The sequence below is a fragment of the Lolium rigidum genome, chromosome 1 (assembly GCF_022539505.1).
Source record: "Lolium rigidum isolate FL_2022 chromosome 1, APGP_CSIRO_Lrig_0.1, whole genome shotgun sequence".
NCBI classification, from domain to species: Eukaryota; Viridiplantae; Streptophyta; class Magnoliopsida; order Poales; family Poaceae; genus Lolium; species Lolium rigidum.
The window spans coordinates 342,264,914-342,277,266 of NC_061508.1; the positions used below are offsets into that span (position 1 = coordinate 342,264,914).

General features: G+C 47.3%; 2 protein-coding genes across 2 annotated transcripts in view; one reads left to right on the forward strand and one right to left on the reverse strand.

Annotated features, from left to right (window-relative positions):
- Nucleotides 1-632, forward strand: part of LOC124664094 (BTB/POZ and MATH domain-containing protein 2-like) — a 15,318-nt gene extending 14,686 nt beyond the window's left edge. The window contains exon 2 of the mRNA XM_047201696.1: nucleotides 138-632. Coding sequence (XP_047057652.1) covers nucleotides 138-632 — 495 coding nt within the window. The remainder of the gene's footprint in view (nucleotides 1-137) is intronic.
- Nucleotides 633-4,863: 4,231 nt separating this feature from the next.
- LOC124684481 (BTB/POZ and MATH domain-containing protein 1-like) lies at nucleotides 4,864-5,985 on the reverse strand. Its single transcript, XM_047218785.1, has one exon. It carries the CDS (start codon nucleotides 5,983-5,985, stop codon nucleotides 4,864-4,866), a length of 1,122 nt encoding a protein of 373 aa, XP_047074741.1.
- Nucleotides 5,986-12,353: the final 6,368 nt, after the last annotated feature.

Here is a 12,353-nt window from a genome sequence, read left to right on the forward strand (position 1 = left end):
CCCTCCCAAACCGGTACCAAAGCTCCTCGCCCACCTGAGCCCTCAAACCGGTACAAATGGCCCCATTGGTACCGGTTCGTAAGGGAACCGGTACCAATGGCTTAGATGGATGAGAGGTTTTCTACTAGTGGCAGCAGGTGGACGTGAAGATCGAGGTCGGCGGGGAGACGTTCCCGGCGCACCGGTGGATGCTCGAGGCCCGGTCACCCGTCCTCAAGGCGGATCTCTTGCTCGCATCCACAACCGGCGACGGCGCGACCTTACTACGGGTAAACGACATGGATGCCCAAGTGTTCAAGGCCATGCTCCAGTTCATCTACACGGATTCGCCTCCGGCGCTTGAGTCGGCCACGGCGGCGGAGAGGATGCTCGTCGCGGCGGACAGGTACGAGCTGGAAGAGCTCAAACTCCTCTGCGAGGAGGTACTGTCCCGGCACGTCGACATGGGCTCCGTGGCTGACACTCTAGCGTTGGCCGAGCGGCACCATTGTTCCTTGCTGAGGACGGCGTGCATCAAGTTCCTCACTTCTCCTGGTAATATCAAAGCATTCGTCGCAACAGATGGGTTTGCGCAGCTCAAGAGAGATTGCCCCTCTGCTGTCTCAGACCTCGTGGTGAACAAGATGCCGTGATTCACGTTAGAGCAATTTTTTATTATATGATACTTAATTAGATGATGTGTCATTCTCGATTAGTTTGTCCTGGAACAAAGAGATTTATTCGGAAGTTTTTAATCTACATCTATGTGTGTTTAGTCTATGTTAATTACTTTTTAGATTTGCTGTCTTAGACTATAAGAACTTAAGAAGCAAGCAACCATGTACCCAGATATCTATTGTTGGCTTCAGATCAGAAGTAGCAAAAAGTACCACCGCCCAATGTGCATGTATTCTAGAAAAGAATGAAATAGCGGTGGCCTCCTTCAAATGCTATAGACACTCTGTCCTGGGTATTCTGTCTCCCCTTCCGGTGCGCAGGAAAAAATCAGAATTAGCCCTATACGTGGACGATGCAGTTTTCTTTCTCAATTCCATCGCCGAGGAGATGGAGGTGGTCTTACGCATCCTTCGTTGCTTCGGTCAGGCGACAGGGCAGCAGATCAACATAGCCAAATGCTCCGTGGCTCCGATCCGTTGCGACAATATGGACATGGACGCGGTGCTCGCTTCCTTCGCGGGTGAGCAAGTGAACTTCCCCATCCGCTACTTAGGACTTCCGCTGTGCCTGGGTAGGATTCACCACGTTCATCTGCAGCACACCATGGATCGGGCGAGATCTCACCTTGCTTCATGGAAAGGACGATGGATCTACGCGGGCGGGCGCAAGGCCCTTGTCTCTTCGGTGCTCAGTACCCTTCCTATTTTTGCGCTGACAGTACTCAAAATCCCATCAAGCTTTCTGAAGGAGTTCGACAAGCTAAGACGCAACTTCATCTGGGACATCGAGGACAACACGACAACGGGAGGGAAGTGCAAGGTCAGTTGGAAGAAGATTTGCTCGCCATTGCAGCACGGAGGGCTAGGACTCCCCAACCTTCCCCTCTTCGCCCGCGCTCTTCGTCTCCGTTGGCTCTGGATGGAGTGGAGCGATGAGCCTCGACCATGGGTCGGTTCGCCAACGCCATGCGATGAGGGGAATCGGGCTCTTTTCCACGCGGCTACTAGGGTTTCAATTGGCGACGGCAAACGAGCCCTTTTCTAGCGCTCTTCCTGGCTTGGAACGGCTCCCCTCGATCAGCAGTTTCCAGGGCTGTACGCTGCCCTCCGTCGGAAGAACAAGACTGTCGCCGCTGCCATGCACAACAACAGCTGGGTCCTTGACCTTGGCAGAAACTTCCCTTCGCATCTCCTCCACGATTTCATCAGACTGTGGAGGTTGGTCCAGGCGATGACGCTACGGCAGGATACACCAGACTCCATCACCTGCATGCTATCCAAGGGAGGTTCCTATACCACCAGTTCCGCGTACAAGATTCACTTCGAGGGTCAGGTCCGATCAGAGGCTCCTGTAATCGTCTGGCAACAATGGGCGCCGACCAAGTGCAAGCTCTTCCTTTGGCTGCTGCTCCAAGACCGTCTTTGGTGCGCCGATCGTCTCCAACATCGACAGTGCCCAAACGAGTACTTCTGCCCGCTCTGTGTGAGGAATCTAGAAACTTCATGGCACCTCTTCTTCGAGTGTCCCTTTGCCTAACAAATCTGGGGAGGCGTGGCGTCTTGGACGAATTACGGCCCCTTGGCTCCGACAGTTTGGGCAAATGAGAAGAACATCTCACCAGTTTGGCACCAGATCATGGCGAAGGCGTAGCCACGACACATGAAAGGACCAAGTCCCTCTTCACCCTTGTCTGCTGGGGCATCTGGAGGGAACACAATTCTCGTATTTTCAAGGGCAAGCTTTCGCCAAAGACGGCCATAACTGCATGCATTCGGGATGAGGCTAGGGAATGGGAATTTGCCAATGCCAAAGCGCTTAGAGAGCTCAGCTCCTTTTCCTTTCCTCCTTTTTAGTTCTCTCCCTTTTCCGCCTGTCCCGTGATGAAATTTCATCTTCGGGCACGCACCTATAAAGTTTCCCCCTGCTTATCAATGGAAGCCAGTAATTGCTAGGTCTTTTTAAAAAAATGCTATAGACGCTATATTGTGCTAATAGCGTGTTATATTTCAAATAATATTTTGAAAAAATACCATACATAGTCTAAAAATAAATCTTTTCCGTAAAAATGAAGAATATATAGTCTAAAAGTGACTGAACCATACATTCATAACCACATACAAATATAGTTCTCCAATTTTTAGAAGGCTAAGATAAGCATTCCACAAGGCAACAACCTATATAAATTATTTAATTATATTAAGAATCATCAACATTAGTCATATTATCTTCGATTTAAAAGAGGAACCAACAAATTTGAGTTCACCCCCACGAAAAAGTGAAAGCTACTTCTTATTTTATTAAAGAGGAAAACTCATGTCCTTGGACCAATAGGCTGAAAAATAGGACGCTAACGCTATGAAGTTTTAGCGCGATATAGCATGCTATTTCTTTAATAGCGCCATAGCGAGAAAAATTGGTAAAATTTAGCGTGAACCCTCCAGATATGCTATAGCGCACTATTAACGCAGAAATAACGTACTATTTTAAACCTTAATTCTAGACAAGAAAGGACCACTTGACACCTGCATGCAATGAACATGGCACCCTGTATATATAACAAGATCTCTCGTGCAAAAACTATCTAACTCAAACATCATCGATCATTAATGTCAAATATTACCATGCAACATGAAAATTGTGATAACGACGAACCCACCTTCAATGAGTGCAACTACTGATCTGCAAACCCACAGTTCACCACGCAAAAAACAAGTGCAAAAGTAGCAAACACTATACTGAAATAAACTGTATAACTGCAAACTGAACTAAATTGAACACTCAATTGTCCACTAAAATATGAAGGAAAACCAAACCCTCTTATCAAACATGTGAGCACACCATCATATTAACCTGAAATTCAACAAAAAGCCTAAAATATCGACAAGCTTTGGCACCAAATTAAACCTAAAGTAAGGGAAGCACACAAAGCCATGCATTCGAAGGGACCGACCTGGTTGAGGATGAACTAACTAACTCCAAAATCAAAGAACTCCAATTACATCTGCCATGCTACATCCCAAAATACGAGCTACTGCCACCGCGAAGAATAGATAAGTAAATTATCAGATCTAGCGTCCGAGAAAACAATACAACAGTACCATCCACAACAAAAAGCCAGCACACAAACAAGCTATAATGGATCGAAATCAGAGAGCAGACTAGGGAGGGAGAATGTTGGAGCAGTACCTATCTCTCCAGCGACACACATGCCTTCCACGCTCGCAAATCGCTGATCTCTTTGCCGTTGAATGAAGAGGGACGTGAGCAACACTTCTCCCCATTGCAGCTCCCCTTCTCACGAAGCACCCGCCCCCTCGGACACCGGCCAAGCTGGCTCTAGCATAGATGTTACCCTCTACGGCACGACTTCCGCCTTTCTCCCCCTAACAAGACGAGACAGACCGGTGGCTCCTCATCGAGTTAATGAATTAAAAAAATTCAAATAGGTACCAGTTAACTGAGATAGAGAGGAATGAAATAAAGCACACGCTGAGATTCGACAAGATCCGACGGCCCAAAATCTTACCGTGGAGCAATTACAAAACAGCTATTTGTTTATTAGGAAAAGTGTTAATTTATCTTTGAACTGTTCAAGCTTGGGGTTTATTTTGAACTATTTCCGTTTGAGGCTGCCTACTAGTTTTGCCACGAGTCGTACGGCTAGACCGAGACATGGGAGAGCACCACGCACGGCTCCCCAGTGTGAAGGAAAAGTCATCAATAAGAGCAAGAACAATAGAAGAGTTAGCAAGTTGGCTAGTATATTTTTGCCATGTCATCTATAGCCTATTTGTAGTTAGCTAATACAATAGTTAGATATAAGTATGGATTACTTTTTATGCATATGTCCCACCTTGCAATGTCACAAAGTGCCTAGGAGCACGCGCTGCAGCTGGCTATTATCTTGTAGCCTGCTTCTCTTCCCTCTCATCCAACTCAGCAAAACTATAGTATTTTAAGTCTTATAGCCTGTTGATTACTATACCTTATTATACTTGCTCTAATGTGCGGATGGTATTCACGTGATTAAAAAATGCAAATGCAGATGCAAATGACAAATTAATTTATCATCGGAAAATGGTGTAAGGAGTTCTTGCATTTTCTTCTTTTATTCTATTGCAGCCCAATAACGCTCTACTAGTCATTTTTTTTTTGAATTTAACGCTCTACTAGTCTTGGTAGTACACAGTACCCAGCCTGATCGAGTCATTGCTCCATTTCTATCATCTTCTTCGTGACAAGCTCCAGCAAAGAAGAGGAGTAGTCTCTCTTTAGCTCACCAAACCCATCCTTTTGCATCGCCATGATGGTTTCCAGATTCCCAGCGCAAGACAAGAACCGCATGCACGCCTCCCTCAGGACGGGGCAACGATGCCGCTCTGCCAATGCTAGAGTGGACGCCACGGAGCCCATACCGATGTGCCGGCACAACGCCTCCTCGCACATGAGCTTCAGCTTCTCCAGCTCATACTTGTCGGCCGCGACAAGCAGCCTCTCGGCGGTTGTAGGCGCGTCCAGCAGCGGAGGCGCGTCGGTGTAGATGAACTGGAGGAGAGCCTTGAACACCTCGGCGTCCATGTCGTCGATGCGTAGTTCGATGGTGTTCTCGTCCTTGCCAGTGGTTGCCTTGGCGAGCGAGAGCGAGAGGTCCGTCTTGAAGACGGGGGAGCGGGCCTCGAGCACCCACCGGTGCGCGTCGAACGCCTCTCCGTCGACCTCGATCCTCACGTCCGGTCGTTCCTTGTTCCAGATGGCTTCGGTAAGTTGCCCTGCTTGCAAGTCGAACGGCGCCGGCAGCGATGGAACCTCCATGCGGTCGTTGGTGCCGGTGACGGCGACAGTGAGGTCGCACAGGATGGTGAGGCAGTCGTCGTTGAGATGCTTCACCTTGTCGAGATCCTCGTGCCTGATGAAGTCATCGCAGTCGCCCCATTTGAGGCCGCCGTAGACGCGCTCCAGTTTCGTGGTTCGGGTGTAGCATGGCTTCAAGGCCTGGTCGAGTAGACTAAACTGAACCTTGGCCATGATATCTCCAGTCATTTGGTGGCGAGTATTGCTGCCACAATCATGATGGAGGTAGAGGGAGACGTAATCTTCGGACGGATAAGAGCGGCCGTTTGGACAGCAACATATACGCCAGTCTTGGCCGCCGACGGCGAACGTGCTTGATCTCATCTCCACCCCATGGTACACCATGTTCCTGACCTGCGTGAACTCGTGGATCCGGAGCACGTGGGAGCCCGTCCAATGCCTCACGGCGAAGGTTGAAGCCGAGAGCTTCTGCCGGCCGGCGCCGCGCAGGGCGGACATGACAGTGGACATTGACATGATGGGTGGTACCAGCGCTTTGACAAAGGAGAGACGACCACGGTTGCAAGGTCGGGACGATATGTATGTGCCGCAAATCACGAAGTGCAGACGCTAGGATGTTCAGGGAATATGGGAATTAATGGACGAATCATTGACATCCAGGTCGTAATATATCTGCCTTGATACACAAGCATATACAAACCAAATATAGTCATGACTTAGCTACAATTATTCTAAAATGATTTTCAATTTTTTCGATAAAGGGAATATATTATAATATTAAAAGATACCAAATACGCCTCTGCAACAACGCAACAACTTAATAACAGTACATATGCATACAACAACAAAAAAACGAAAACTAAAAGTCCTGCTATATCCCAGACCTAGCAACTACAATACATCCACCATCAAGACAACACCTGGAATACAGACTCTCTAAAAGCGACACCCTTCACGAAGGGAACGGTGCATCAGTGCCGTCGTCGCCCAATCAAAGATCTTAGGTTTTCACCATGAAGATAGTTCCCACTCTCAAAACAATGCCTCAACAAGGTCATTGCCATGCACAACCAGTTAAGGCCAGACCTGGGGTTTTCACCCTGAAAGGTAGAACTCTGAACTTCACATGTGTTGCCGCCCCCACTTTCATACCACTGCCGCGGATTCCGGAACGCCAAGCAAGTCCCTCAACATCGAGGAGACTTGAACCTCCCTTAGAGCATCTCTAGCAGAGCCCGTAAAAGGTCCAAAACCGAAAAATAACCGTCAGTTTACGGATTCGGCCGAAAAATGGTGCCGACCAGTGACCGTAAACGAGGCAAAACTGAAAATATTTTTTCGGGCTGCGTTCGGTTCTCTCCGTCGGCCTGTATTTGTAGGGGCCGGTGGAACCGAACGCAGCCGGAACACAATCCCTACTTTGCGCGCGAGGGAACTTTCAGCTCCTCCCAACCGCCGACGATGCCGATCTGTGCGCCCTCACCTTCTTCTGCGCCGCCACCCTCCGATTTCTCCCTGATGAGTCTCGAATCGACCCCGCCGGCCACCGTTGCTACCTCGCAGGCGCCGCCACCATCTCCAGTGGTCGTCGGAGCTTCCGCCGCTCCACCAACCACCCCGTCGACCCCTGCCACCCATGTGACCCCCGCGGAGGTAGCAACGACGGTCTCGTCGACGAGCGGGGTGAAGCGATGGCGCGCGGAAACGCATGTGGTCCTGCAATCTAGTGCTGCGAAGGCCACAGGTGATGTCTCGGCAGTGGCAACAAAGCCGAAGGCAGCCCGTGCGAGATCGAAGAATTCGGCCCCAAAAAGGACGAAAGTGAAGGCGTCGATGAGCCGTGGCGCCCCGCCTCCGTTGCCCTCCCCGCCAACGCCGCCGCTGCCACCACCGGAAACCACCGCGAACGTCGCCCAGGACATGCTCGACGAGGGGTCAACAAGGTACACATCAACTCTTCCTCCCTTTTTTTGATTGCTAGTAGATACTGAGGCCTCGTACGATTAGGAACGAGAACGCCTCGTACATGGAGATGTTGGAGGAGGTGAACATTAACCCACTCCCTCCGTTGGGCACTGGGATGGGCGGAGATGAGAACGACGGCGGGGACGAAGTGGAAGAAGGGGAAGAGCTTCACCATGCGTCATTGCTTTGATGTGCTTTAGCACCTCCCCAAGTGGAAATTGAGGGATGAAGAAGTAGCACCGAATAAAGATGCAATGGTTGCGCTCGACGACATCGAGGATGAGAAGGAGGGCCGGAACGCTAACAAGCCAGAGGGGAACAAGAAGGCGAAGGAAAGGCTCAGGCTCGAGGGTGAGGCTGCATTGTTGAGGGACAAGTTTGATCAAATTATGAAGTCTAAGGAGTTGATAGTATCCAAGACTTTGGAGACCAAGCTTGTCATCATCCAGACGAAGAAGGAGGTGAGCCTTGCAAAGCTTGAAGCCAGCCGAGAGGAAGCAAGGAACAAGGCCAAGTTGGAGGAGATGAGGATCAATGTGAAGAAGGCCAAAGCAATGAAGCAACTTTTGGCCGAAGAGAGGGAGATCATGATGATGAACACCAAGGACATGAATGAGCAACAAACTGGAGTGGTGGAAGGAGGCCTCGACGGAGATCACGACAAGACAAAGACTAGCTCGTCAAGAGGCAACTGGTGGTGGTGATGTGACTCCAGGAGGTGGTGGCGATGGTGTTGACGGCGGGCCAACCTCGGTTTGATGCCAGCGGTGAGAGGAGATGGGGAACTATGAACTGTTTGCTTTGATTGTGTCATTTGGTGTCTGCAGTATGAACTATGCATGAATTGTTTGCATTTTTTTTGTCGTTTGTTCGATCATATGCAAAAAAAATCATAAACCCTGTTTTTATGGGTTCGGAAGCTGCTGGCGTAGAACAGAGCCCGTGAACCAAAACTGTAAAAACAGAGCCCGTGAACCAAAACTGTAAAACAGAATATTCTATTTTACAGTTTTGGTTTACGGGGTCTATTCTGCGCCAGCCATTTTAGGACCCAAATACGTGAGTTCGGTGAAATGAACTCCACTTTTCAGTTCGCGTTTTTACGGGCTCTGCTAGAGATGCTCTTAGCTAGTCCTTCAATCCGACCTTCATGATATTCCTTCTTTTGACTTCACCATGGACCAAAAAGTCAATTGGTGTCAACACATAATAGAGCTTTACGCCGCTCCCTCCAGAACCAAACGGCCGGAATAAAAACATGGTTGCGTGCGACTGAATACCACCCGATCCAGCAAACTCCAGGCAAAAGATGCACTGTTTCATTCGCCGGTGGCACCTTTCGGAAGTCATCACTCCAGCCAGATCAAGGCAGATGATACGTCTCAAACATATCTATAATTTTTGATGCTCCATGCTTGTTTTATACCAATTCATATATGTTTTGCTTACACTTCATTGCACTTTTACATGATTTCCGACACTAACCTATTAATAAGATGCCACAGTGCTAGTTCCCTGTTTTTTGTTGTTTTTGTATTTCGGAAAAGTTGTACAGAAAATATTCTCGGAATTGGACGAAACAAAAGCCTAAGTCAATATTTTACTGAAACGAAGACAGAGTCCATAGGGGAGACGAAGATGAGCCACAGGGGGCCAAACCACCCCTTGGCGCAACCAGGTCTGGGCCCGCGCCAAAGCATGGTGTGGCCCTGATGACCCACAACTATAGGGGATCGCAACAGTCTTCGAGGGAAGTAAAACCCAAATTTATTGATTCGACACAAGGGGAGGTAAAGAATACTTATAAGCCTTAACAACTGAGTTGTCAATTCAGCTGCACCTGGAAAAGCACTAGCAACAGGGGTGATGTGAAAGTAGCAGTGATATGAGAGCAGTAGTAACATTAACACGGCAGCGAGTAATAGTAACACGAGAGCAATGGCACCGGAAGATAGTTGATACTACTTCCAATGACATGTAGAACAAGTATATGATGATGAAATATGGACCGGGGTTCCCAGCTATCTACACTAGTGGTAACTCTCCAATAACAAGTGTTGGGTGAACAAATTACGGTCGGGCAATTGATAGGATTGAAATAGCATTAAGACAGAATATCAAGATCATTAATCATGTAGGCATGTTTCCCAATAATAGTCGTACGTGCTCGCAATGAGAAACTTGTACAACATCTTTTGTCCTACCAGCCCGGTGGCAGCCGGGCCTCAAGGGAAACTATCGGATATTAAGGTACTCCTTTTAATAGAGTACCGGAGCAAAGCATTAACACTCCGTGAAAACATGTGTCCCTCACATCACCGCCATCCCCTCCGGTTGTCCCGATTTCGTCACTTCGGGGCCTTTGGTTCCGGACGGTGACATGTGCATACAACTTGTAGATACAATCTAAGCAATAAGTATAGAGCTCAAATCTAAGATCATGCCACTCGGGCCCTAGTGACAAGCATTAAGCATAACAAGATTGCAGCAACAATAACTTCATAAACTTTGTAGATAGACAATCATAATGTAACAATCCATCGGATCCCGACAAACACAACACCGATTACATCAGATGAATCTCAATCATGTAAGGCAGCTCATGAGATCATTGTATTGAAGTACATGGGGGAGAGAATACCAACTAGCTACAGCTAGAACCCGTAGTCCATGGGGGAACTACTCACGGAGCATGATGGAGGCGATGGCGTTGATGGAGATGGCTTCCGGGGCACTTCCCCGCCCGGCGGGTGCCGGGACAGAGACTTCTGTCCCCCGAATTGGAGTTTCGCGATGGTGGCGGCGCCCACGGAGTCTTTCCGGAGTTTCGTCAAGAGTTACGGTGTTTTTAGGTCGAAAGGGATTTTATAGGCGAAGAGGCGGCGCGGGGGGGCACCTGGGGGCTCCCCACCACAGGCCGGCGCGGGCCCAGGCCAGGCCGCGCCGCCCTATGGTGTGGTGGCCCTCTGGCCCCTCTCCGACTCTTCTTCGGTGTTCTGGAGCCTTCCGGGAAAAATAGGAGGTTTGGTCTTCGTTTCGTCGAATTCCGAGAATATTGCCCGAACAGCCTTTCTGGAACCAAAAACAGCAGAAAACAGGAACTGGCACTGTGGCATCTTGTTAATAGGTTAGTTCCGGAAAACGCATAAAATCATCATAAAGTGCAAGCAAAACATGTAAGTATTGTCATAAAACAAGCATGGAACGACAGAAATTATGGATACGTCGGGGACGTATCAGCATCCCCAAGCTTAGTTCCTGCTCGTCCGAGCGAGTAAACGATAAAAAGAATAATTTCTCGTAGTGACATGCTACTTACATAACCTTGATCATACTATTACAAAGCATATGAAATGAATGAAGTGACTCAAGGCAATGATCTATAGTTGCTAACAAATAGATAACATATAGCAAAACTTTTCATGAAGAGTACTTTCAAGACAAGTATCAAAAGTCTTGCACAAGAGTTAACTCATAAAGCAATAAGTTCAAAGTAAAGGCATCGAAGCAACACAAAGGAAGATATAAGTTTCAGCGGTTGCTTTCAACTTGTAACATGCATATCTCATGGATAATTATCAACACAAAGTAATATGATGAATGCAAATATGCAAGTATGTAAGAATCAATGCACAGTTGACACAAGTGTTTGCTTCTAAGATGGAAGGAAGTAGGTAAACCGACTCAACATAAAGTAAAAGAATGGCCCTTCAAAGAGGAAAGCATCGATTGCTATATTTGTGCTAGAGCTTTGGTTTTGAAAACATAAAGAGAGCATAAAAGTAAAGTTTTGAGAGGTGTTTGTTGTTGTCAACGAATGGTAGTGGGCACTCTAACCCCCTTGCGAGACAAACCTTCAAAGAGCGGCTCCCATGAATTATTTTTATTTTTGGGTGGCACTCCTTCCAACCTTTCTTTCACAAACCATGGCTAACCGAATCCTCGGGTGCCTGCCAACAATCTCATACCACGAAGGAGTGCCCTTTTATTTTAGTTTTATTATGATGACACTCCTCCCAACCTTTGCTTACACAAGCCATGGCTAGCCGAATCCTTCGGGTGCCGTCCAACAATCACAAACCATGGAGGAGTGTCTATTTAAGTTAATTAATTCAGGACTGGGAATCCCAATGCCAGCTCTTTTTGCAAAATTATTGGATAAGCGGATGTGCCACTAGTCCATTGGTGATAGTTTCCCAACAAGATTGAAAGATAAACACCACATACTTCCTCATGAGCTATAAAACATTAACACAAATCAGAGGTAATAAATTTTGAATTGTTTAAAGGTAGCACTCAGGCAATTTACTTTGGAATGGCAGGAAATACCACATAGTAGGTAGGTATGGTGGACACAAATGGCATAGTGGTTGGCTCAAGTATTTTGGATGCACGAGGAGCATTCCCTCTCAGTACAAGGCTTTGGGCTAGCAAGGTTATTTGAAGCAAACACAAGTATGAACTGGTACAGCAAAACTTACATAAGAACATATTGCAAGCATTATAATACTCTACACTGTCTTCCTTGTTGCTCAAACACTTTTACCAGAAAATATCTATACCTTAAGAGAGATCAATCATGCAAACCAATTTCAACAAGCTCTACAGTAGTTCTCCATTAATAGGCTTAGACTACATGAAAAAACTTAATCATGATCTACTTGAGAGCTCAAAACAATTGCCAAGTTTCAAATTATTCAAGACATGATGAGGCATTTTCTGTTTCCAACCAAATATAAATAAGTGCAATAGCTTCCAACTTTTATCATTGAACATTAAAAGTAAAACGAAGAACACAAGTGTTCATATGAAAAAGCGGAGCGTGTCTCTCTCCCAAACAAGGATTGCTAGGATCCGATCTTATTCAAACAAAACAAAAATAAAAGCACACAGACGCTCCAAGTAAAGCACATATGATG